Source organism: Zonotrichia albicollis, chromosome 3 (genome assembly GCF_047830755.1).
Source record: "Zonotrichia albicollis isolate bZonAlb1 chromosome 3, bZonAlb1.hap1, whole genome shotgun sequence".
Taxonomy (NCBI): Eukaryota; Metazoa; Chordata; class Aves; order Passeriformes; family Passerellidae; genus Zonotrichia; species Zonotrichia albicollis.
In genome coordinates, this window is record NC_133821.1 from 36,587,127 (window position 1) to 36,614,992 (window position 27,866).

The 27,866-nt window shown below is 39.2% G+C and overlaps 1 protein-coding gene across 8 annotated transcripts in view; it reads right to left on the bottom strand.

Moving 5' to 3' along the window:
- THADA (THADA armadillo repeat containing) overlaps nt 1–27,866 on the bottom strand; it is a 151,987-nt gene that overhangs the window by 21,698 nt on the left and 102,423 nt on the right. For 6 of the 8 annotated variants that reach the window (XM_014264420.3, XM_026791065.2, XM_026791066.2 and 3 more), the window contains 6 exons: nt 23,164–23,249; nt 11,870–12,282; nt 11,398–11,519; nt 9,981–10,053; nt 8,007–8,151; nt 4,797–4,928 (listed from right to left, as the gene is read on the bottom strand). In XM_014264420.3, coding sequence (XP_014119895.1) covers nt 4,797–4,928; nt 8,007–8,151; nt 9,981–10,053; nt 11,398–11,519; nt 11,870–12,282; nt 23,164–23,249 — 971 coding nt within the window. Of the gene's footprint in view, nt 1–4,796; nt 4,929–8,006; nt 8,152–9,980; nt 10,054–11,397; nt 11,520–11,869; nt 12,283–23,163; nt 23,250–27,866 lie in introns of those variants that run through there. The other 2 variants (XM_074537169.1, XR_012579471.1) reach the window with 2 other exon arrangements.

A 27,866-nucleotide genomic window follows, 5' to 3' on the forward strand; every position in this document is an offset into this window, starting at 1 on the left:
CAGCGAAGACTTCCACAGGGATCCTAACTCAATCTGCTCTGTAGTGCCATCCCCTTCCCAATAGGATGGTGAAAAGTCAGTTCAGAAGGTGGAGTCAGCTTCTTTAAACCAGACAGTTAATAAATTAATTTTTCCTTGCTGGTGAATCAAAAAAGCAGGACACTTGTCACTTTCACTGATCATTTCCACCAAAGATAAAAAATAGACTATCAAGAAGGGAGCAACCATCAAGAGAAGAAAAGAGAACTTTATCTTTTGCTCAGAAACTCCTGGCACAGGAGTATCAGCTACTGCTGTTTCTTTAAGCATGTGAAATGGAACCAAAGGAACTGAGTCAATATCTGAAATTTTAGCCAGTGGATTAAAACTGACTACATCAGGTTCAGAATTACTGAAAAACATAGAGATGTAACAATAACATTGGACTGATTTTCAAAGATACTCCCACTGCACCCAGTGAAGGTGGTGCTCAGCACAGGCCTGGGCTGCTCAAGCTCTGCTGCAGCCACACAGCCGAGCCCAGGAGATAATTTGCTCATCTCAGTACAAAACTGCTACTTCACAACAAAAGTAGCAAAAAGTCCCTGAAGTCGTCAATTATATTCCAGAAGAGTATTTAGGCTGCTGAATCATTCAGGCACTTTCAAAAGATTTCCTCAAATTTGCAAATCTAATTGCTCATCTAAGCTTAATTCAGCTCAATTTTAAAAATCAGCTAAATCGGTGCTAATGCTGATGACACTAAAAATGCCCTTAAACTCATTTAAGGTTAATTTGGTAATTTACCAACATAAAGGTTAAGCTGACTAAAGGTGTTTTTTTAATACAGAATTTTATAGAATTTGATTGGCTTGGCTATAATGGTAGAAAAACAGTTTATTCAAACTTCTCTAATACTGTTAAGCTCATAACTTTACTTCATATAATTCTTCTCTAGATTAAAATAAAAAAAAGTCATAGAGGAAAATGACACCAAAAAATACAGTTTTTGTTCTAACAAGATACTTGCATTTTTCAGGATATTTAGCAAAGTGATCACCAGTAGGGAAAAAGCACTCTTGTTTCCCCAACTTAAATCATCTTTCTTGTAAGGAGTAACTCTCCTGTATAAAAAATGCTGCTGTGAATAGGTCTAGACTTTACACAGCCATGGGTCACTAATTTAATTAGATTTCAAAGCAACTATTCTACCTTTACACTGAATACAATACTTCCTGTACCCTCCCTCATACTAAAAGGAATAAAACAATCTGCCAGAGGTTTACACCTCAATGCATGAGGAAACAAAAACAAAGTGTACACACAATACCCTGAGTTACAGATGGGGATTATATTGTTCCACTTATTAGGAAAACCTTAACTACCTGTTAAGTTGGTATTTTTAGCAAGGAAAACAGAAGCTTTCCTCCTTTCTGATGAGAGAGGATTCTGTTTGACCTGCCCTGCTCAGAAATGACTGCCATCATCCAACCTCAGTAACTTCCCCTTCTGAATGTGAGCTTTTGCACATACTAAAAACATAAAACAAGCTTCTCTGTATGAATAAAATACATTTTAGAAGTGAACTTTAGTGGTAACAGTAGAGGCTCTTGCCTTCTATAAGAAAACAGTAGGGCTTGTAGGGTTTTGCTCGGGGGTAAATAGCAGGGTAGGGTGAGGATAGGGGCCCTGCAGTGTATCAGCCTTTGGTCTTTTGAACTTTTCTCCTGGGGCTGCAATTTCCACAGGGCTCTTGTATCACACGTGTTACCATACATTTCTGACTCCACTGCTTATGGCTTTCCTAATTTCAGTGATCCAAAGCTGCATGGATTAGTTATCTGAGGAGACTGGGGGTTTTGCCCTCAACAAAACCATGAGGGAAAAATAAGAAACCAAGTTCATATTCTCCTCCAGGAGAGCTCATGTAGCATTTCAAAGAATTACACAACATAGGAGCTGTTACTGGAAGTGAAACCACACTATAATAGAGAGGATCATTTGCCTCCAGTTTCACTATCTCTAAATGACATTAAAACACCTATTATTTGACACTATCATCCTGCCACGCATTTCTGCTGTTATTCAGTAGCAGGCATGTAAAGGAGAACCATGCTACAAAAACCCTATGAACAGTCTATGCAAATAGACTTTGCTACTGTTAACAACAATTCAACTTCACCTTATTCTGCTGAACAGGATGCTAATTCAGCCTTGGTCTGACTGTAACACACAAGTACATCACCTTTCCTACTCTACTCTTCCACATGAAAACAAGATGCCAGCTAGTATTACACAAGAAGGGCAGGGGCAGTTGCTAGGCTATAATCACCAATTCTTGTGAATTTCAATAAAAATGTAGCACTTATGACATTGATTCCCTAAGCCGACAATAAAAGCAGATCTTCTGCAGGCAGCTATAGGCTATTCCTTCCTTGCATGCTGTGCACACAGCGAGAAAAGAGAATTTTGTGAGGATTGGATATGAAGATGCTAGCACCAAGATTTCTGGCAAGTCCAGAGCTTGTATTTTGTGAAGAGCATTCCTCCTATCTGTATGGCAAATTAACAGCAATAAAAGATGAAACACACCATAACCCATTCCTACAGTGCAGTATTTCTGGAAATATAATGGCTACTAGAACACAACACTTTTGATGCACAAATGAAGCTGAAATTATAATTGTCTCTTTACTCTCTCCTGTTAGCTAGTGGTAATGGTAATGACATAAAAGTGAAACAATTAGAGAAGGTATAAAAACAGGTTTCTAAACATCCATTCCTATTTCTGATCTCAAGTCATCTTTCTGATCTCACGACAAAACTACTGGGCCACAATACTAATTTATCATTGTATAATGGAAATGAAAATTCAGTCAATTTACCATATCCAGTAATTTGTTATAAAGTAAGAATTTTAAAGAGAGCTGTTTCACAGCTTCTATCTATTTCAGTCTGTGGGTTCAGTTATCTTAAAGTCAGTCCTGTGATGAAAAATCAGACTTTCATGGTATGAAAACTTGAAAATAAAAGCAGATATTTGAATGTAATTTAAAAATTCCCACGACAGAGAGGTCTAGTGATCCATGAAAAGTCTAAACCACAGACACAAACATATTGCATACTCTCACAGGAACATGAAAAGAAAGGGGGTAAATGAAAGTAAACAAACAACATACAAAGATGAGTTTATTTTATTCTGGTTATAAATAAAAACCACAAGGGCAAAATTGCTCCCCCAAAAGCTAGGAAGCAAATCACAAAAACTGAAAAGAGTTAAGTGAGGAAAAAAGATCACAAGAAGGAATACCAATGATGAAAAATGGACATGAAAGGAAACTGAATTATCTCTTTTCAAATGCAGCATTCTCTTCTAGTCACAGAAGACAGACATTCATTTCACTGCAAGAAATTTAAATGAAAAAACAGGAAGGCACAGCTAAGTGTAACTAAGGGGTTAACAGAAGTTTGGGGAGTGGGGTCCCTATCCTAATTAGGAACATAACAAATAAAAAACAATTATTATGTTATCTTCTCAATTATGGTCACTTCAGCTTTACGAAGTGGTAAGCTATAAGAACAAGCACTGAGGTGATCTTAGCATTAATTAGGAGACAGAGGACAGAGGTCTCACCCAGTTACAGGAAAATATCCCTTGGCACCAGGATACAACAGGGAAGAAGGGAGGAGATACAGTGCTCAGAGAGACAATCCAGCACCATATCACTCTCAAAGAAAGGACCATCTTGAGACATTTGAGGATGCCCCCAAAGGCCAGCACTGGGGACCTGAGGCACATGCACACAGAGCCTCTTGATACTCAAGAGAGCTGTAGCTGGGACTAGAGAAACTGTCAGAGCTGTGGGATTTACCAGGAAGATGAAAGCTGCCCATGCCATATCCCTCCTTTTACCTTCTTCTACCCCACAGCTCTGTGCCTGAACAGTGCCAGCTCAAAACCACACCTGCCACATGAGCAGATTCCTGGCTACTTCTATCTACAACAGTGGCAAACGTTATTTTACTGCCGTTTCTTATTTTTTTCTAAACCAGAGAGCTGCTTTATCTCCAACCTAGCAGAAGTTCACATGGAGAGGGCTGACTAATTTGAACTGACTGCAGACAAGTTGGTACAGGCATTACTGAGTAGCACAAAGCAGAGACCACCAGAGAGTGATGAGCTTGGTAGTAAACTCTAATACACACGGAAGAATGTGTCAGCAAAGACTCTCAAAGTGAAGCATGTAAATTAGTTAAGCCTACTCAAGTTTTGTGGCTATTTTAAAATTAACAGGGTTGAGTAAATTAGGGCAAGCAGACAAAAGGCCCACATCCTTAGAAGCACATTGTGGTTATGCTGTGAATTGTCTTTGTTGATCTGGATCTAAATGGATTTCAAGGTCTAATAATGAATCAATGAGTTGAATACTGCTTCCCAGATTCCTATCTGTGATTAGGCTCTTATAACAACGTGGGATTCAAGGAGTGTCTTGAATTGTATTATTAGACCAGAGCTAGTATTAAAGAGCCTTCAAATTGAAATTATGTGAATATTGACTCATCACAGCACAAACCATAAAGCTGAGTCCTGCTGTTGTCTTTTTTACATCTCCACGTAATCATATGCAAATTAAACTAAGAACAGTCAAGGTAAAATAATAAAGCATGGTGGGCATCAAATTTGGTGTTATCTTTTATGGTACATAATTCTAGGAGATGGATGAAGCACCTTACAGTTAGCAAGAAATTTGTGATGAGAAGAGAAACACTTTTGCCTCCAAAACATTCAATAATATTTAAAAGTAATGTTAACGTACCTGTTCCTTCATTGCTCTTTTTTTCTGACTGTGCCACTTGTATCACTTCAGCAGCAGCATCCCTTACTACCAAGTCTTCATTCTGCAGCAGGAGAATCACACATCTCCACAGACCAAGGGTATCAGACAGTCCTATATTTATATGTGGAGAAAAATTAGAGCTTTATTTCTTATATGCATTCAAAGAAGTTAGAAAGCTTTGTTTCCACACCTAAACACAAGACATGAAAGGCATTGACAAACCACTGGGAGAAAGACTGGCAATAAAACCAAAGTATTTTCAGCATCTGTGAACCTTATCTAGGTGGCAGACTCAGCTTGGTTTAAACAGTGGGCAACAGATAAGAGAATGGGCCTCTCTATCTGAGTTCAACTTTAGTCATGAATGCTCTCCATTTTCTAAAATTTCTAGGAGTGCAGAATTCCTGTTTGGCAACTTCAAAAATTCTGCAGCTGGAGATTGATCACTGATTAACACACTGCTCATGGATTTGCTGCTGCAATCTGCCTGGAGCAGAGGCTGCCAAACCAAGCTTTCTTCAGACACTGCCAGTGGTGCTGGACAGAAGTGCCATTCCCTGCTGGAAACAGCTGCTGACCACACCTTCCAGGGATCTACTGTCACCTCCTTCTCCCACATGCAGTGTCCCCAGCACTCATCAGCAGGCCCTGCCAGCCCTACACCCACTCTCTGTTGGAAACCAGTTCAATCCATGGGGTGATTGCACGGACACAGGTGAGACTAACCGGAGAGAAGTGCCAAGAGGGAGGTGCTGATCTGGTACTGCCCAAGCAGGCAGACAGCACACACCACCCCAGTGGCAACCCACACTTCACAAGCCATGCATGACTAGCTCAAGTCACATGTCTGTACTCCCAGGTGTTTTTCAGCTGACTTTTCAGGTCTTGTTGAACATCCTGACTGAAGGAATCCACTGGAAGCTCACTTCAAGATGCAGACAGCTGGGAGATATTACTTTCTGGTGACCACAGACAACACTAGAGTTGTGTTTCACTGCTGGTTTTCTTCTACCATGTTTTCAGCAGGTTTGTCAGAGATTTGTATTACAAGGCTAGCCAGACAAATACATAGCTGTATTTCGCTGCTTGGCCAAAGTAAATTGCTCCAGGCTTTACTACACATTCCTGTATTACCTGTAACTTCCCTATGTGGCAATGGCATGAAGTTTAACTACTTCAGGAAGAAGGTGCTTTTTTTTCTTAGCATGACACACTCAATAATATTATACTGGTACAGAGCAGAATAATTATTCTCCTAGAGATTCAATATTCAGATTTCCCACCTAAACAAGTTTCTATTGTATCTCCAGAAGCAGTGGAAGTCTACAAAGAGAATTTGCATAAAACCCTTTTCTGAACCCTCGAGCAGCTTGATGAAGAGATGATGGGGTCACCCAGAACATACAGACTGCCATTCACCCTCTTTCTCTTAGGAACACAGTAATGGAAGCTCTTGGGACTGACTACAATTCCATTTCATACAATCACAGTTTCCTTTAACTCCTACTTTTTACTATTTGTGGTCAAGCAAGCTGATGCAGAAGAAGGCACAGAAGTCAGAGCTGTTTACTTGCACACAGACCCTTCAAAGGAATTATCCTGGGTTTACATCACTACAACTAATCACCAGCCCATGCCCTTGATTTGCCAACCTCCCCACTGCAGTACTGACAGTTTCACAGTTGTGAACATCCCCAGACTGACAATTCTAGGTACTATGAAGGGTGAGATCTACATCTTTCTTCCCCTGGATCAATTTTCAGAGCAAAGAGCTAATTCAGATGGTTTGCCCACTGAGGACTTGGGGCTCTAATTTCTGGGCTGTTTGGGGAGCATTTATTTTTGTTTACTTGTCTGTTTTCATTTGTTTTGTTAGGATTTTACACACAGCATACAAACTGCTGCTATGTTTTATTTCAGACCTTCACATCTGCCTGACTGGAAAGCATGGAAATCAGCAACTGTTTTGACAAAATCAAAGAGGAAAGTGTTGTCCATCATCTATGGACCACATCCAAATAACAACAGATGAGTAGCACAGCATTTGGGGGGTTTTCACTCCAATACTTCCACTGTCTTCATTTGACATAAAATGGTAATGATGTCTGTATTATGAAGAGCTTTATCTAGATGGTGAAGGTTAAGATTTCCAGAGCCGATACTATGAACACTTAATACTGCAATGTCTACCTCATATAGATTTAGCTCTGGTCAATGTTACCAATACCTCTTTTAAAAGGCACATCTCAAAATAATACCTAATTTTCCCCAAAACCACTGCCTACAGATTAGGAAATATACTGTTCTTTTTGTATAACAGAGATTTGTATCCAGGCCACATGGATGGACTGAAGCTACTTAAACTAAAAACATTTACATAACTACACTGGAATGAAGTATCATGGAGTTAAAAGTATCTAAAACTGTCTGTCCTGTTCAGGATGCAAAAGAAGTTCTTTACCATCTGGTACTACATATTCTTGCCTATCTCCTGTCCCTTTAGTCACAAAATCTCCCCATTTTCTATTCACAGAAGGCAGGGGGGGAAAAAGCTAAAAGAAAAACCCCATCTATTCTCCAGAACAAGTCAGTTTCACTTAGCTTTGCCTCCCAGTTGCTATATGTACTATTGAATAAGGCCATGTAGGGTTTTTTGTTCTCCTTCTTTCTTTGTTTTCTAAAGAGACAGTCTAATATTAACTTTGAACAAAAATCCTTATACCTGGGAGATATAATGTGATCCAATTATTAATTATTCTCATAGTAGAACATGTCTCTCATTTCTAGACCAAAGACCTTCGTGCCAACATTCAGCCAGCAGAGCTTTGTTACACTCCCAGTGTTCACCCAAACTATGTCCAGCCCACCAACAGAGTACTACAGAAAGATTCAAGTACAGAACAATTGCAAGCCAGTAATTCTGTACACCAGTGTAGAGTGACCTGGAGACATAACAACACCTCATGTGCCCCTTCTGCTGAGTTATTGCCAGAGGCTGGGCACATGTGCTTTTTCTACCAGAATTTAAATAAATCTATATGTTTAGTAATTAAATCCTAATAAAATTTTCAAAAAACCTTCTATGATGTAATTATGTTTTGACTGTGCATGCATACACATACATTTGAAATCATGTATTAATGGATTTCAGAAAAAAAAGATCCAGAAAATTTCTTTCACGCTACTTACCAAGAATGAGCTTCTCACTGCTCAGAAGGAATGATGTTATACTTTTAAGAACTTCAGCAGCTGCTAACAGCATCTCTGTCTCTTGCTCATCTTCACAAAAATACATTATCAGCTGAACCCATTTTTTCAAGACTTCTTCTGGAATCTGAAGGCACAGAACATGTGAGAAGTATGCTGCACCTCTTACCATCACATTGAACCCTGGCCTGCCTAAGGGAGACTGCTCATTAGTAAATGTCCAGTTTTTTTGAAGTGGTGAAACCCAAATGAACATTTAAAAGTTGGGAAATTTTCTTTTAGTTAGAGCAGTATACACAGGCAAGTCTTTCACTCTGCCCCTTCACAGCAGAGTCACCAATGACTACACAAGTCAAGGAGTATTTTGGTGTCCTCAGTCCTTCTACACATGCATGCCAAGGACAAATACACTGGTCCTTTGCCTAATTTCAGGGTGTTCCTCTCTGCCCATCCCTCCAGCCTGTCCAGGTCCTTCTGAAGGGCTGCAGAGCCCTCTGGGGTATCATCCACTGCTCCCAGCTTTGTGCTGTCAGTGAACCTGCTGAGGAGGCACCTGCCCCTTCACCCAAGTCATTGATGAAGAAGTTAAACAATACTGGGGCCAGTACCGACCCTTGGGACACCACAAGTGACAGGGCTCCAGCTAGACCCTGTGACACTGCTTATGGCCCTGTGGGATGTGCATTCAGCCAGCTCTCAACCAACCTCATTAACTGAGGAGTAAATGAAACCTCATCATACTCTGCCTCACTCTGCCTGGGGCAGGGCCATGTACCTGCACTGCACAAAGGGACACAGACAGAGTGTGTCCTACAGATTTTGTAACAGGTGAAAACAAAAAATAAAAATCTCCCAAGATGTTACAATGACTCAAATTTCAAGCAGACACATGGATGAACTATCTAGAAGGACAGAACTTAAGTTTTACCTCATGGAAGAGAAAATCCCTTCCACAGATGTAAATACTGAATGCAAGCTCAAAGAAAGAATTTAGATGGAAATCTGATGTACCTGGCCTTTCCCAAAGCCAAAAGCTCTCTCTGTAAGTATATCTTAGATCTCCCATGATTTGTATGCTTATTAGAGAAAGTTGTTGCAGCATTTCAATTTAAGATTTTTACAGCACTTTTCATTAATTCTGCTTTGTTAACTTCAAGTACTCACTATGCCTTTCCTTTAACTAAAAAGTTTTAATATAATAATTCATGTTCCTCAATTGTGTGCAAATGTGATATTATATTTTTTATAATGAGACATGGTTATTAGCATATAAAAAGAAACCATTCTGCTGTTCATTCTAAGAAAAATACTAGCTTTGTAAGGAAAATAATCTTCCTTTTAAAACAGATCATGAGAGTTTTGTTTGTTTTAAAATATCCACTAAGTGGATTTGTAAATGTTTTTTTAAATATCTAGCACTAAAGCTGCTTTTGCACTGCTCTACACATATATATGTGACATCACAGACTGACAATTTCAAATCAAAAGAAATCTGAGCTGGCTGGGAACTGCACCCAACCACTGCTTCAGCTTCGTGCCTTCCTACCCGACGTGCTCTCCTGTGGGCTCTCCAAAAATCAAGAAACCACAACAAAGCTGCTGCTCAGTAAATGGGCTGAATTCAGAACAAGCATTAAACACCACAGGCATTTCCCTTTCTACATTATAGTGACCATTTGGATGAGCTCAGAAGCTGAAATTACTCCATCAAAAATATTTATGTATGTATTTAACTTGAAATTACTTTGAGAGGGATGTACTGAGATGATATTCATGGCTGTGTCATTTCAGAACATGGCAGTGTATTCAGAGAGGAAGACATAATGATGAATGTCAAAAATGATGAATGGACACAAGAAAACACAAGATTGGGGTCTTTATCTAAAGAAGCCACATTACTGCAATCACTAAAAATTCCAGGATTACAAAACTGTTAACTAGCTCTATTTGCCTTACCTGCTGATGGTTCTGCAAAAGGTGGATAATCAATTTGGAGGCAAATTTCAGAGCTATGGTTTGACCTTCAGGGCTGAGAAAAAAAGGCAAATGACATATCAGAAAGCCAGCTATTTCTGTCATCATTTCACCTCTAGAAGAAAACCAGCCAGCTCTTAATTATTTCTGATGATCACCAGAAATTGGATATTTTTCAAGCTGAGCACCTGAAGCTTTTACATTAGAGATCTAGATGTTAGCTAAGTTCTCAGCTGACATGCAAACAAAACATGCCCTTACTTTCACTTCTCTCACGTTTACTTTCTATTTACATATTTCTCATAGAAGAACACACTTGAGTCAAAGAACCTGAACCTGAGTCAAAGAAACCAGACATTATTTTAAATTGTGAACAAATGCATCTCTTGAAGCTTGCATTTAGCTGCAGGAATATCTCTTCTACAGCTGCTAAGCAGAATCTAAGGATATGGCTCAGGGCACTGTGGCTGCTGAAGCCTATTCCCACCATGGGGAATGGCAACACCTGAGCAGCAAGGCCTGCTATTCCAGCCCCTTCCCTCCAACAGCATCAGTCAGAGGTATTTTACCTCCAGTACCTTACTTCATCCCAGAAATAACCACTCCCCATCATCATCATTTGAACTAGAACAATTTAGTGCAAATCAGCAGTAAATATGCACAGCTATAAAATGCAGTTCTACACTCTCTATATTCAATGTTTGTAATATTGGACTGCAATGTTTGCATGGCTTAAAAAACCATCAGAAACAGGATATCATATCCCTAGTCTGGACACTGTAAGCCTGTTTGAGCATTCCACTGTGAATGCATGGGCACAGCTCTAATTCAGTAGGAGCTACAATCTGGCTCCAGATTTCCAGTGCTTTCTGCTGACTTTACAGTCTGTGTAAGGAGTGCAAACCCTAAGGATTAGGATTAACCATTTCTGCCAATCCAACAAGTTAAATGAGATCTGCTGCTCTTTCTACAAACCATCTGCCCATAAACCAGGATAGGAGGGATGGCGGATTCACAGCAAATGAGTGTAGGGCTGCACCATTAACACTAATTGTTAATTCTACAGTAAAGTGGGTGTTTCCCAGTTACCATTCAGGAAGAACTATGCTCACTGGCTATCACTGGACAGCCAAAGTAACTTCTTGTTTCAGGAACTGTACAACTGGACATTTGCAGGGCGCTAGTATTACTTGCAGGCCTTTTGAATAATTCAGATAAAGGTCTTACTTCTCTGAAAAATTCTCACGAACCCACTTTGTTCAAATACACCACACTCTCTTTTCTGAAACACAGATTTTTAAATGAAAGTACAGCCCCAAACCAATATATTAATGTTCAACATTGAAAGCTTTTAAAATGTAAACATTTTTCATATTTCAACATGCATGACAGACCATACCTGCTGGAGATATCTACAAGGTTTAAACTCCAGGTTAAGAGCTGATTTGGATTCATTTTTATGGAACATTCAGTCTTTGGAAGAACATTTCTGAGATCCATATTGTAAAGAATTTCCAGCACCTGCAGACACAATCCACAAACAAAGAATTTACAGACAGTCTCAACAGGAATGTGCACATTTGAGATCAATAAAACAGTGGCTTAAGCTCCACTCCAAGAACAATAGGAATCTCTCTGGACAGTTCTAAGAAAAGAAAGAGGAAGTTCTTGCTTTTACACAGGAACATCTGTTACAAAAATCTGCACAGCTCCTGTTCAGTGTAAAAAAAACCCAACCACTCAACTACTATTTAAAAAGCATAACGCATGTTTGAAATATATTTTTGAAAATTACAAGTATGATCTAAAAATTAAAAACATATTAATTTACTGAAAACATACAAAATGTCAATAAAAAAGCACCCTCTTACCTTGCAAAAACACTGGGGATTTGTTTCCTTCAAAGCCATTCTGAGAAGAGTGTCTTCCAAATCAGTGGGTAAACATAATGCACCTCCTCTTCCTTCTGCAATCTGCTTGGAATTTCTTTGTCTCAGGCCCAGCAGAATTGCCTCCAACGCCAGCAGCCGCACCTCGTGGAACTCACAGTGCAGGAGATGAGCCACTGACAGCGAGGGCTTGGCCGTGTCCTCTGCAGCTGCTGAAGCACAGCTCTGCAGGTCAGGCCCTGCAGTCACTGACAGCACTGATATTACAAGCCTGGTGATGCTCTGGAGATATTGTATCAGTCCTGGTACTGCAGGTGAGTCGGGAATACCAGACACCAATTCAGAATCTGAAATCACTCTCTTCATCTCTTCCCAAAAGTCAAGGAATTGCATTCCTGCAATGAGAGTAACAGTAAAGTGAACAAATAGATGATGTTACCATCTGCTCCAGACTGTGAAGCTGAACAAATATCAGGTATGCAAAAAGTACCATAAGGTAAATTCAGGCATGAAATGAAATCAGAGTTGTCCTTCATTTTAAACAGATTCCAAATCAGATAAAAGCTTTGCTAGATATCATATACATTCATATTTAAATAAAAAGAAACAAAGACACAAAATTTTCTGAAAACTATGATTGCTCAACACATGAGCTGGAAGTTTCAAACAACTTAAAAATGCTACAGCACCTTGCAGATTGCCTGCAGTCTTTACCAATTACATCTGTTTGGTACATATTTCTTTCACCCAAGCTAGTAATACAATATTGCCAATTGTACAAGCTTCCCATTTTTACCATTGCAGAAAGTTACTAACACAAATAAGCTATTAAATATATGTGGGAAAAATGTGGGTAGTTAGCTCTAAAATCAGAGACCAGACTGAACAAAGTGCTGTCTGTCAGACTACTCAGCTGCAACCGAAATCAGGAGAAATGATGACAGAGGCCATTCTGATAACACTGAAACTCTCATGCCTTCATAGTTTTAGTCAGAAAAAATTGCTATGAAGAAGATGACCCTTCAAGATAAACAGACGTGTCCCGTGTGTATCAGTCTAAAGAATTTACTTACTAAAAAAACCAGGATACTTTTCCTATTGTTACTCATTTTGAGCAGTTAACCTAGGTAAGAAAACAAAGGAGCTGCACTGTAACCCCTCTCATGTATCAGCCCAGGAACTGTGACACTTCAGCCATTTACACTGGTGCAACCTTGTCCTCACAGTCCAGCACAGCCTGAGAACCTTTAGTGCTTGGCCACCTCCTGGAGCCAACAGAGGCCACTGCCATCTGTGACACCAGAGGTTTCAGGCTTTAGCAGAGCTGGCAATGTAGACACTAAATAAAGGAAAAAGTCCTCAATGGTCCTATTTCACACCCACACAGACTGAAATACTCGTGTGCCTTGAGTTCAACCTTCTTCATCATCAGCAGGAATAAACCATTTTATAATATTGAAACCATTTTGCCCAGTTCGGTGTCTGTACAGCTTGTACTGCAAGAAAATGAACATGCTATACCCCACAAAATTCAAATGCAAGCAGGGGAAAATCAAAAAAGAACAGAGAACAGTGCCACTAGTGCTAGGGGATGTAAGAAGTTTAGGTTTTTTAAAGGTAAAAATGCACTAAAGGCAAATACAAAGATTAAACAAACTTACATTTCTCCAGTATCTGTAAGAAGACAATTCATTGCCATGTAACTTTGCTATTTATAATTAAACACTGAGCACTGCTAAAAGCCTGTCCAAATAGTCCTACTAAATTCCTGAATTTGACATAAAGCCACAGCACAAATATAGATTCATTTTGTTGTCCATGAAGACATTTCCCTAAGCCTTCTATTTACAGTTAAATATCCTGCCCTTTCCTATTCAGATTCTTCTAAAGCCATCTTAATTTGTTTGACATTTACACAGAACGTTGACATGGTTGTACACTGTCTAGCACATAAGACAGAACCATTTCTGAGTAATTCTGGACACACTTCAAAGAAATGTAGTATTTATAAAAAAAATTTCAGACATATTGCCCAGCCGCTAGCTCTGCCATTCACATTTTCACTCCAGTTTCTTGTCTGAAGGGACTTGATGCAGTCAGAGGAACTTCAGGATCAGTGCAAAGCCATCTCACATCATTATCCTCTACATGACACAGCTGATTTCTGTCTGACAGCAATGCAAACTTGTATCTGTTACTTGCTACATTTCTAAAACCCCTCCAAACACGCTGGCATCACAGCACAACCTAGCATTAATGCCCGTGTCACACGACACGTATCCAACTGCCAGAATTCCTTAATTTCTGAACTGTCTGGTTGCCTTGGAGAGGGATTAGGCCTTCGTCTCACTTATTACACAGCCTGAGTCCACAGACAGCAGTTTAACAACAGAAATAATCCCAGGCAGCTGAAAGGAAAAGGTTCAAGGTCAAGCACCTCAGTTCCAGAAGAGAAACAGCTTCAGTTTCGGAGCCCTGCACCCTCTCCTGTTCCTGCCTGCTCCCCTCCTCAGCTGCCTTTCAGCAACACGCACACCCACTGCTCAGCTCTCCAAACCAAGAGTTTATTTGTAAGTGTACTGCAAGAGAAAGGCTTTCATCTCCTGTCCACACTGCTTTACACTGAGGTAAGCTACATGCAAGCAGTAATGGGAAAGCTGGCAGGACGGAAGGGTCAAACTCCAGAGCAGGGAAAGGGTGAGTAGTATTAAATACACACAGAAAGAGATAGAGAGGGAGCGAGAAAGAGAGAAAAAAATTAGGGGAAGGGGGGAGGGTGTCTTCCATTTTGTTGATGTCAATGCTGCCAACTTTGCCAGAGCCTGCAACTCAATATCAGAGAGAGTGGTGACCCTCCCATGGACTCCAGCTGGCCACGCACTGACCTTCCAACTCAGCAAACTTCCACTTGTATTTTGCAAGGCCAGCACAACTTATCTTTATGTCTTCATCTTTGAAAGGGAAAACTACTTGCATATAAAAAACGTAGCAGAGCTACTAGCTTGCAGAGACTGTGATACAAGAGTCTCTGGCAACAGATCTTCTTTTTCTGTACATATCAAATACTTCTGCTTTGGATAACTTCTTTTTTTCCCATGCAATTGTGAAAGACTGGACACTGTGGCTCATCTATTTTACAGCAAGTCTCTTTAAAACTGGATGTCTCAATGGCAAGGCCGTCAGCAAAATAAGACTGTCTGAATATTTGCTTAGCCTCAACACACCAGAAAGCAAATCCTCCTGCATTCATCTTCTGCTCCACATGCTCTCCAACACTCTTTTTTCACACAAATATGTACAAAAGGAAAGAATGCCCCTGTCTTATTACAATGCAGTGGAAATATTCCTGCTTTCAACTTCATCACTAAGAAGTCTTTCCAGGCTTTCATGTAAATGTTTTCTCATCTGCTTAGCTTTAAGTAAACTCTTTCCTTTGGCTTACATCAAAATATCCAACTAAACCAGAAAACCACACTGGTTCCCAAAGTAAATGTCAGCCTCTGTTGTTAAGATACAGTAACAACATACTTTTATTTACAAACAAACATCACTGTAGAGTTTGAATGACCAGCTGCTGTGAGAAGAGAGAACAAATTTTGGCTAACCAAAGAAGGATCCTGGCAAAAAGCAGTCTCTCCAGGATGCTGACAGATGCAAAAGAGCCTTCAAGAATTAAGTGGATTTAATTTTATTTTTTCCCCCTTAAGGATTGCTTCATTTGTGGGACAGGAAGAATTTCAGCCTGCTTCTAGTACAGGAGACATCTTACACAACCACTTGGTTCTCTTCAACACCCGACACAAACATCCTCAGTCCCCCACACTGATACATGCACACATCATCTATGTCACGGCATCTCGGTTTGAGGGGCTGGATTTTTAATCCTATTTATAATCAACTGATGTTCTGTCATGTGTATGAAGTAAAATGGTCTTTCACCATCTGAAAATAAAGAGGAAAGGAAGAGGAGCAGAATGGAGTTAGCAGACTGGAGCAATCTCCAGTTATAAACCTCCTCAAAATTTAGCAGCTCCCAAACCTGCACCCTGCCTGTCCCTCTTCTGCTCCTCCCTGCAGTGGCAGGCAGGATCTATTCAGTCTGTTCCCAGAGTAAGCAAATACATGGAGCAATGACAGAAAAACCTCCCTGCTCAGGGAGTAACAAACCATCAGCTGATGGACAGCTCACTTCATCTCACAGGCACTACAGTCTGTTCAAAAGTGACAGAAGTAATCTGAATTCCTTCCATATTTAAATCTAAACTAGCTTCACCTCCTTGCAGAGTTGATACATTTCTGTAGGATTTGGTAATTTCACAGTGATTATTTAGCTACTGCCAAGTGGACAACTCTCCTGATCATCAGGTGTATGGTGTGAGGGGCTTCCTTCTGTACATGTGATCAGTATAGCTGTAAGTATTTGATCTAGATAAATATTGAGATTAAATCCTGTATGCAGGCCCTCAAGCATCCAAACCATCTTCCATGTTCCTTCCACAGGCTCCAGAAGAAAAGAACAAAGCAGGGGAAAAGGGGGGAAGTTACTACCAGCATCAGAAAACTTACTGACCCTCTGCAAGGGCAGAAAAAAACCGCAAGAGCAGCAATAAAATGCTGCTTTGCCTGCAGTTATGGGAAGGGGTTCTGAGCATCAAAAATCTGGATATTCATCATTATTCAACAAGACCTACAAGAAGGCACAATTGTTTATGAACTGAGGTTAAAATCCACTCTCTAACTACCATCCACAGACATCTGAACAGATCATATGAATAGGGAGTAGGCTGAGAGCTAATCAGTGCCAAGAAGAGATTTTCTTAGACAAATACTAAAGAAAAGTATTTTCTTTCATATTTTTCCTTTTTATTAAAAGTGGATTAGGCAAAGTCACTGCTAAATGGAAATAAAACCACAAAGAGAACAGAAAAGTCTGTTTCATTACACAGCCATACTAAGGTGACTGTTGATGATCATAAAAAGGGCATATTTTAAGCAGGATGTTTTCTTTTAAAGACATCTGCAACTTCTTCAACATCAGAGACTAGGCATCAGAACTCACAATACAATTCAAAACTACAAACATGACTGATTACCAGAATCCATGGATAATTTATTGTTGAGGACACAAGCATCCCATTGCACTGTATACAGCATAAGGGAAAGTTTCCAAAGGAAAAAAGAAGGGGGGAAAAAACCCCATTATAACTGACACTGAAACAGCCATTTTTATTTACAGGTATTTTTTCTTGCAGCTTCTCTCTGGCCCAGCACTGACTTTTCCAGGATTTTGCACGCATATACATTTATAAAACCCCACAGAAACAGTGCAAGTCAGTCAGTGGTACATGTTGGAATCTAAAGAGATTTTGATTTTGAAAGGATGAGCAGTCTCTGTCTTCACATGGGGACAGAATTTTAACTGCTAACATTAATGAACATGACCAATTCCACCTTCCCCTAGTGTCACCCATCTCATGGAACACCCTTCCATATTCCCTGCTCAACAGAGCATTCCAGCAGTATTGTGCCTACCCTCCACAACCTTCCTCTGACCACTGTCTCTGCCATCACACTTTAAAAACACTTTTGCTTTCCTCCTCCTCCACCTGTGTCACAAGTTCTGCCTCCAACATTTCTCTGACAGCTGTTGGTGTTACACATAGCCATCTCCTTTCTCCAAAAATTTACTCTTTTCAGCTTTGGCCCATTTTGTTCTTCAGTCTCACACTAACTTTTGGTCAGTCTTTGGATCACTTCAACATCCCTGATTTGTTCTGCCTCTGGCATTTTACTGTCCAGGCAACTTCCAGTCACTCCCTGTATCTTGGACTTCCAACAATGCCACCCTCAACTTATTAATTCTCCAGTCTGCATTGAATTAGAACACTGAGTACCTAAAAATATTTCCTTTCTACTTGTCTAATTTAATGTTAGTAGGCACAGGGCATTTAGGTCATCCTATAAATGTTTTAAATCTTTACCTTTCTTAACTCAAAATAAAAACATTTACACCCAGTGCCACAGTCAATATACCAGCAAACTTTATATAGTTTCTGATATAATAAACAAAAACTGCCTTCAATATGTTAAGAGTAAATTTAAATATAATCTAATTAGACCAAATAACCAAAACACACATTAACAAGTTGCCAGTGTTTTTATTCAAATAATTTTTGGCCATACTTCTTAGGGATCTAGGAAAAGAAAATTCAAGTATGGCTAAAATAATTAACCCAGTTACCCTGTCACATTTTTATCATTCCAAAATCATGAGTTTGTAAGTTAGCCTGCTGGAAAAACTTGGCTACCATCTTGCTTCTTACCGAATAAGAAAAGATTAGGAACTATGATACAGGAAACAACATGGCCACAACCTTCAAATGCTATTTAAAAGACCTACAAATCACGTAATTCAGGCAAACATTTAAGAGATTCCTATGTAAAGAGCAATTTGTGCTTTGCATTGCAAAGCACGGCAAAACATCCATAAGTTTGATAATTCATATTATTTCTATCAATGTATTTTATAACTTCCAATTAAAAAGGACAAATATAACCAAGAGAATGATATTTGCTCTGTATGTTATTTTAAAAAGTATTTTGTTGTATTTGAGGACAAAATCAGCAGACAGTTGAAACAATACCTCATGTTTCTCATCACATACACACATGTGTAGTGCACAGTATTTTTTGCAACCATTTCTTTAGTTCATGAGCAGAATATAAGAATCATAACCTACAACTACATATGGTTTAGGTATTCAGAAGAAAGCAAGAAAATGGGAATTATGCTTTTGGAAAACTCCAGGAAAGAAAATAAGTTAGAGCAGAATACTGGCTACTCCATTTTGGTATCAAAACAATCTCTCTATGAACAGGATTAATCATGTACATACTAAGGAACTGTTCCCATGGTTAACCACAACACTGGAGTTTGGTTAATTTCAAGAACTTTTATAAACTCTTCCACCTCAAATGGAAAAAGGAAAAATGCTTAGTTAGACTACAAGTGGCATCTTTTCCTAAAACATAGATTCAACCTATCTGACATCCTGTTTAAATGTTTTCTCTTTCCCACCAAACTTGAATTCTGAAGACACTACACTTGACAACAGGCCAAACCAGATTGACAGCATATACACAGGACAAAGCAACAACTCGGCAGGATTATCTTTAGCAAAATTTTCTTTCATCTTTTCCCTCTTCTGTTCTACATCCTACTTCACGTACATTGACAGAGCTCTATCAACAAGTGCCATTTTTTGGAACACAACTCTGGCCAAAATGCACTTCTATTAATCAAGTCCATTATAGAGAGTTGCATCAATTTTTCCCCTCACAAAACTACAAAATACTACAAGAAAACTTTTTCAAGATGTGAGCAAGAAGGAAAATGTGACCTCTGTCTTGTGGCATTCTTCATCTGTTACAGAGAGACAGAGCATGGCAGATCTGAGCTTTCACTGCAATTCAGCACTCTGGCTCCTCCATGAGCAGCACTGCAGATCACAGCAATGCTCTCATCTTGCTGTTTTGCTGCAAACACCAATTGCCAAAAGATCTGAAGGCAGAATGTCTATGACAGATCCTCTCAGAAGTTCATATATTCAACAGAGGAATCTTATTTAGTGAAACAGTGTATCACACCAGAGTCCTGTATCCCATCTCTTGCAAAGGCCATCTCTGAGAGCACAGCAAAGTGTGTAACCTCAGACGCACACATGGATCTGGAGCTCTACAGACCTCTGCTTCTAACTCCTCCTGATCAAAACTTGTGAATTTGCAAATAACCATATACACAGCCAAGGCTGAACATGTTCGCACCTGGACTCTAGGTCATTTTCTCCAACCCAATCTGCCTACAAATGCTACTTTATTCCTCTGTAATATCTGAAGCAGAGAGGAAGTGCCAGAATATTCTCTGCAAGAGGACTGCATTGTTCTCCCAGGAGAATGAAAAGGCCTAAACATCTGTGATTTCTGATCTATAAAACAGATAATGTGGACAAATTACATCAAAGAGGTCTGCAAGAACAAATTCCCTGGACACTACTAATAACTATTAGTAGTGACAGTAGACATTAGCTCATCAAATAATCCTATAGCTGGTAAGAACTTTCTTTACTCTCAATAAAGGTAAAAATAGTATTTCTATATTTCTCTTTTTTCTTTTTTTTAAGGCTTGCTTCCAACCACAATTGACAGCAGAATCAAAATATTTTTAAGTTTATATAGTCTTGGCTATATGTACTGTCTCAGCATATCTGAAAGCCATTAGACATATCAGGAGCGGAGTAAAAAGTTCTAGATTTTACCTATCACCTCAAGGAAAGAAAACTGTCTTTTCCCAGTGACATGAATCAAGCAACACTTCCATCCAGTCCAGCAAACAGGAATAACTATGGGGTTTGGGGGTTGTTTTGTTTTGTTTAAGATAAATAATCATCATTTAACCAGCAGTACATTTTTAGCTGGACAAGATGCTTTTGGTATCCATTACTCCCTGCCTTCCTTAGCCAACATTTTAAAGATGATGGTTTTTGAATTTGTGAAGTAAATTCCCTAAGGGCTATCCTCCTGCACTTTAAGAGACAGATTTTATTAACTGAAAACAACAAATCACTTACAGAAAATAATCATAATGTAGGAAAGGCCTAGGCAGAGCTGTTCTCTGAAAACCTCTTTGTAATTGTAGCCTCTTTAGACAGGCATAATCAATTAGAAGTGGTCTGATTTTAACCAGTTGCAGGCTCATTACATTGCATTCCCATTTCTGTTGATGAAAATCAGTTTCAGCCTGTGGCCTGGAACTCATATACAGCACTTCCTGGGGCCTCTTAGATAAACACATCAAGAAACAGTTTTATTTGGATTTGTCCCTCACCCTTTATTCATTGAAACAACTTTACAAATCAAGATTAGAACAGAGAAAAATTGGCTCATAACCAGAGATATGCATATATGAGCAAGATATTTAATCTCAGAAAAGTATAATGCTTCAATTAATAATCATATCTTTAAAACATTTAAGTGGGAGACTCAAAACATTCAGTTTTAACTGGTGAGTTTAGTCTTTCTCTAACTGTGTCATGGGACATTCAGTTTCTATTTAATATAAACACATAACTCCTTCCTTTCAGAAGGGCTTCTTGCCTGTCATACATAAAATTGTCCCAAATGTATCTTTAGGTTTTCAAAACAGTACTTCCAGCCTAAATTTTTACTCTCTGTAGACACTGCCTTTAAACTTACCTAGGAATGAAACTTTTAAACAAAACAAAACTGATGAACTGTGCCCAAGAAGAGAGACTCTGCAAAAATAATTGCTTTCCTTCTGCAGAAAATGTACCTCACAGCACCCAGGTTTGGTACAGTCCACATGAGCTTTGAAAAAGAAATGAACTCACTACAGTTGGTAATCCAGCCACAGCATGGTGCAGTCCCTCAAGCAGAAAGGGCTATTCACAAGTCAGGGGCATTAAAAAAAAGGAAGGGAGTTTCCTGGTGTGGAGAGCTCCATAAAAGTCTTTGCAAATGTGCAGCAATTGTTTAAAAACCAGAACAGACAAAAAACCCCAAGGTTAACTGAAATAGGAAAGAGACTGATAAAGGAAATGCAATGCCCAGTAAGTAAGCAAAAGCAGGAGCCCTCCCCTGGAGTACTGGCTGTTCCTTCCTAAAAGAAAATACAAAAATAGAGCTGAAGGGCAAGTGGCAAGAATAATCAGAAGATGAAAAAAATCTTCAGATGAAGAGACTACAGAAAAACCAGGATGATTCATACCATAAAGGATCTGAACAATGGTAGAGGACGATGTAAAAAAACTGGAAAAAATAATATTCCCAAAAGGATCTCTCTTTTAAAAAGTAGCATTCAAAGTAAAAGGGTGATGAGCCCAAATAAGGTTGAAGGAGGTTTTGGAGTTTGTTTTTGTTTATTTTGTAGTTGTGATACACAGCTAGACTTTTTATTGTACTGCAAAGGATTATCTCTAAGGCCAAGGGCATACGAAGATCTAAAAAGCTTTATTCTGTAGTAATAAAAAAAAAAAAGAAAATATATTTTTAATAGAAGAATTATTGTTGGTAGATATAGCTTAGCTCCAGAAAAAACAGTAAATAGCCAGGAAAAAATTCATCCCTAAAGCCATGTTATATTGAAACTGCTTTAGATAAAGTGGTGCATTTCACCCTATAAAGCATGTGGCCCTTGCCTAGTCACTCTGTATGTCTGTCCTTCTGTTGTAAGGGCTTATTCTGCATCAACCTGTCTGAAGAAGCTGATTGCAGACATGTTCATCACCAATTTGCTTTCCTAAAAACTATCCCTATTTGAACTGTACATTTACAAGAAATCACACTAATACCAATTTTAAAATTAGAATGGAACTGCATCAACTAAAGGTCTAGGCAAAAAAAAAGCAAAAGGAATTGTTTTTAAAATTAATCATGCCCACAACATGTCTCTGAAATAAAGAATGGTTCCAGTGACTTAAATGCAGCGATAAAATTTTAAATAAAATGACAGAACTATTTACTAATTGCCTTCCTGGACTGACAAGGTAATTTATTACTCACTTCTTCATAAGTGAACAAAACAGGCCCACAAGGAAGCTACTTACAGCTGACTGAAAGCTGCCCACACACTGGCACACGTGAAACGCTGTACCTTCCTCCCTACCTTTGTTTTTTCTTATTGTTCACAGCTTGTTTTGTACCGTTGCTAACTGTAATCTACAACATTAAAACCACTAAAAGTTCTTCCTGGTCCTTCAAAAAATTCCCATTGATAAAGAATCAAAATGAAAAAAGAAACTGAAAGAATCTCTCGGAGTCGTTTTTTATAAAACTTCTGAACATCAGAAAACCCTTTCCCTGAAACTATTTCAGGTGTTGCATGAAAACAACATTTCTGTGGTTTTCTGGAAAGGTTAAAGTTGCAATAGTCCAGGATGTGGATTTTGGATTAAAAAACCATTTTGGAACATGAAAAGGAACTTTTTTGTTGCTAGCCATTCTAGGACTTGGAATACTGCAAGATCATCACTTCAAGCCTTGACATGGAACTGTGCCTCAGTTTTCTCCTCAACAAGACCTAGGACAAGTTCTTGAGAAAGGCAGAATAAAGGGCCTTCTTCCACAAGGCAGCTGAAGGATTCCAGAAGTCAGTAGATACCCTAAGCACAAGTAATATACTGTTGTTTCTCCAGGTTAAACAGAGCTCAGAAATAGATGTAAATATTAAATCTGACGTACAGAACAGTATATTCACTTACCTTGCTTTTGAAACTTCTCCAGGTGAGTACTCAACATCACAAGAACATCAAGATAGGCAGCTCTGGTCACTAAACAAGGATTTAGCCTAAAAGAAAAAAAATCATGTTTTTAAAGCTTAAATCCTTATAACCTTATGCTCAGAAACAGCAGAACACAAGCTAGTTTGGCATGTCTGCTTTAATTAATGAAGATAAACTACTGGTCAAATTAGAACACATATATAAAATAACTAGGACAAGTTACCTAAGCTTCACTTCCTGGTCCATTCTGAGTGACAGTCTCCCTAGTAGAACTGCAACACCTTCCTTCTCCAGCCATTGCACTGAATGGCATTTGATACATTTCATTATTACTGGATGAACCAGCTTGTTGCAGTACCTACTAGGTCTTTTTGTTTATAGATAATGTGTGTAATTAAATGCATCAGCAAAAAGAAGTCTTCAGTTCTTACTTTTACAGCTCATGAACGAGAAACTTCCCTTGCAAGGTACCTGCTACACCTTTTTAATGGCCATAGCTCTCTTCTCACAGTTCTGATGAAGACCAGAGGTGTTCATGTTTTTAAAATCAGGTATTTCTTTTTCCAAACAAGGATATTTGGGATTTTGTGTATATAATGGAAATTGGTAATAAGCTACTTCCTGCTCCACCTTTTCAATCTGCAAGTGAGAAACATCTATTTTCTCTCCAATTAGAAAAATAAAATTAGGTTAAAAACTTCGTTTTTGTTTGTATTACTATCACTGAAACATACTTAACCATAAAAACTCTTTAAAGATATAACTTAAAATGTGAACAAACAGGAAATCTAGTTCAAAACACAGAAATTATTCTGAAGAGCCCAATGGGACTTGTACTAAAACAAAAACTTTCAGAATCAAGCAACACAAGCTTGAGGTATGACTAATTCTGTTCAGTATTTCATTTTTATTTTATCTGGCACTTTCTTTGTATGCTTATCTTAATGTTTGAAACTCTTTCAAAAACTGTTAATTAAAAATGTTCCAACAAATATTCTGAACTCTAGCATCTTTAAAATTCAAGAAAAAAAAAGCTTTTCCAAGTAAGGTAAGTGATGACGACACAAAAATGAAAGGTTTGAGGCTCTTGCATGGTTTGGTCTCTGTATTTGCCTATGGAGAGTTAGCCTGTGAACCTATTAAAACAGACAACTTTAACCAGAAACATTGCTCTCACCTTCGGTATAAACTCTGCAAGAAGCCTAAAATACTTATGCTTTGTTTTATGGCCTACAATATAAGGCATCCACACAACACACAGCAGAATATGTGCTACCAGGATCTCTCTTCAGAGGAGCTTTCTTCTCCTTTTGCATAAAAAGAGACTTTTTGGACACTTTCTCACTAGTGAAGTAGTCTAAGTTCATACCTCCCCAAACTTCTTCATGCTTGCCTCCAAGCTCAAGAACTACAAGCTGCCTGATGAGAAGATGCATCATCAACAACAACCAAAGCCTTAAGAAGCCAAAGCAATTTTAATATGGTCTATTTTTGCAGAGTCATATTAGGCAGACTTAATTTCTATCCCCTCTGGTTAAGCAGAGATTTTTCCTCTGTCTTGGGCATTCAGTTGCTGCCTAAGTTGTTCTTCACAAAAGTGAATGAAAACACAAGCAAGGAATACTCATGGAGTTGGGAGCTCAAGCCATGAGAAAACAGAGGTATCAGTCAAAGGCTCAGAAGAAAAACAAACTACAAGAGGTCTCTCACAAATGGATGAAAGCAGCCACAAGTTTCCAGCCAATATGAGGAACTTCATGGGTCTACTGCACTTCTGCTCCCTCAAAAAAATGGAAGACTCACTTATCATTCCATGTTTTCAGTGGAAAGAAAATTTCCAACATACAAACTGTGCCCTGGGCAAAACATGGCTGATGCAACTTTTACTGAACAGCAACAGCAACAGCAACAGCAACACTGGCATGTTTGTTATTCTGGTCCACCTTTTAAGCACTTACCACTTCATTTAAAGTATGTGCATATGCATGCTTTGATTTTGAAATGAGACTTTTCCAGCATAAAACATGCCAAATGTTTGTCCTTGGCTGGTTCTGTTGCACTGGTGAATTCTCATCCATATGTGCCAGACGGACACAACAGGAAATTCAGTTTTCCAAAACAAAGTGCTGTTCAGTGTTGTTCAGATTGCAGCAGAAAGCTTAGTCTTGAAGACAATCAAACTGTGATTTATGTAACAGATCTGACAGCCAAAAATCACAATGCTGAACACTTCAAATGATGCACGGCACAGTATTTAACACGACCTGTTCGTGCAGAACTTCAGCAACACAAGGGGGAACAGTACAAGATGTTTCCTTTTTAACACCAAGACCAATAAAGTGGTGTTCTCATTAACAAGATTTGAGGAAATTTGTCTCCAAACAAGAAAGTCGCATCAGTAGCAAAAGGTGGGAGCTCCAGACATCTGGAACAGCATCCCTTTTTTCTGTCCAAAATCCAAAAATTATTTCATTTCCCTTCCAACCTGGTTAATAATGGAAACAAATACACCATAGGCTCACTCCAGATGATAAACTGTACATGACTCTGAATGGGGTAGAGCTAGAGACAGTTAGGACTCTCCTAGCTAAGGGTATATCTACACAGAAATATCAAAACAATATTCATACTATACACATCTATACTAATAGCAGCCATGTGATGCCAGGGCACAGATCCACACCTGATTAAAGCAATGCTCTGTCTATGCTAGCCAGTAGTTCTGCATCTGGAAGCACAGCACATCTGGAAGTCAAAGAGCTGGCACCAAAGACCCAATGGCCACCTGATGTACTGTGTCCAGATGCCTTAAACCATCATTTTCACAAGTTCAAATTGTTCTTTTTTGTTTGGATATAGAGCTTATAGCCAGCCTGGTCCTGGAATCTTACTGCACTTAGGAGCTTGCCCCACACTTTTTAGTACTTCTTCATAGTGGTCTCACTTGGAGCTTGACTGTCCAGGTGGAAATAAAAATCAGGTCCCAGCCAACTGCTGCATTAAACTGCACTAACAGCTAATGCTGCAGAATGTTTCAATGCACTGGACCAAAGAGAGGCCAAAGGCTGTCTGCCCGGGGTAATATGTGAAAGTCAAGGCACAGACTGGACCTGCCAGGCAGAGGGAAGGAAAACTCCTGCAACAGGCAGGAACAGAAAGGATTATTACTTTAGATTACTACTTAGCAAGAATACGATGCAGAGAAAACATATTTCTAATTTAATCAAGGAGACAAAATGACTATGGGAGGAGCTGCTGTGTCCTCACCACATCATCCTATGAGGATGGGCTATGAGAATTTGGATTGCTCAGCCTCAAAAATACTGCAGCCTTCCAGTACCTAAAGGGAGCCTGCAAGAGAGAGACTTTACAAGAGCCTGTAGCGACAGGACAAGGGGGAATGGATTCAAACTCAGTGAGAGCAGGCTTAGATTATATATTAAGAGGAAATCCTTTGCTGTGAGGGTGGCGAGGCACTGGAATAGGCTGCCCAGAGCAGTTGTGGATGCCCCATCCCTGGAGGTTCAAGGCCAGGTTGGATGGGGCTCTGAAGAGCCTCTTCTAGTGGAAGGTGTCCCAAACACACAGCAGAGGAGTAGGAAACAGGTGATCTTTAAGGTCCCTTTTTAAGGTCCCTTTCAACCCAGGTGATTCTATGATTCTACGACCACAAAAGCCCACAGAATATACAAGAACATTGAAAGGACACAAGTCAGTAAAGTTGGACTGAAGATTTTAAAGGGCTTATGCCTTTTTTTTTTGTAATTGCCCAAAGCTCTGGCCTAACAGTATCTTCACTATGATGGAAACAGATGTCTTTTTTTCCTAACTATTTTAGGTAGGCCTGGCTGAACAGTAGAAAATCTGAAAACACAGGTGCCAGTTTGCATAATATTGTCACTTCACAGCAGATTTCTGGATTTATCCTGAAAATAAAAGTCTTCCAAACTTACTCAACTTCTTGTCATTAATGACGAACAAGTGATTGGGGATAGAATAGACAGACTTCTTTGCAATTGCATTTTCAATTCTGGCATGTGAATATAAAATTTAAAAAGGGTTCAAGACACTTGCAGGAGGAAACCTTTTGTTAGCTGTTAGGAGTCCAGGGATTTTTTTTCAAAGACAAAGGTTAATGGAGTTAAAGAGTCAGTTAAAATTCACAGGCTCCCATTCACAGGCCTTTGAAGAGGCCTAGGTTAAGCATTTATAGGATATTATATGACCAGAGTAACAAAGAGCTATTTGTTTCCAACAAGGAACTGCCTGGTAGGTGAATGAGGAAGCATTCCCTGCAGGAGATGCAAATCAGACTGGGCAGGCTCAGAAGCTCCATGTGCAACACTGGGGTTTGCTCCAGCTGGCCTTGGCTACCTACAGTAGCAGTAGGGCTGCTTTGATTTCTGCTCTGCCTTCACCTCCACTAAGCACCACTGATTGCAGCTTAGGACTATGCAACTGAAATCAATCCTAGACTATCACAGCTTGCAGCTCTACAAATATTATCTTTAAAATGTTTGATTCACCTTTTATAGTTAAGTCATGCTGAATTTGAGGTAGTCATTGGTTTGCTTATTTTGGATGGCAGATCTAATGCAAACCAAGCTGGCATTTATTGAAGAAATCAGCAATATGTGGTCACAGACCTCCTATGTACTTGGCTCCCACAACTTTATTGCTTC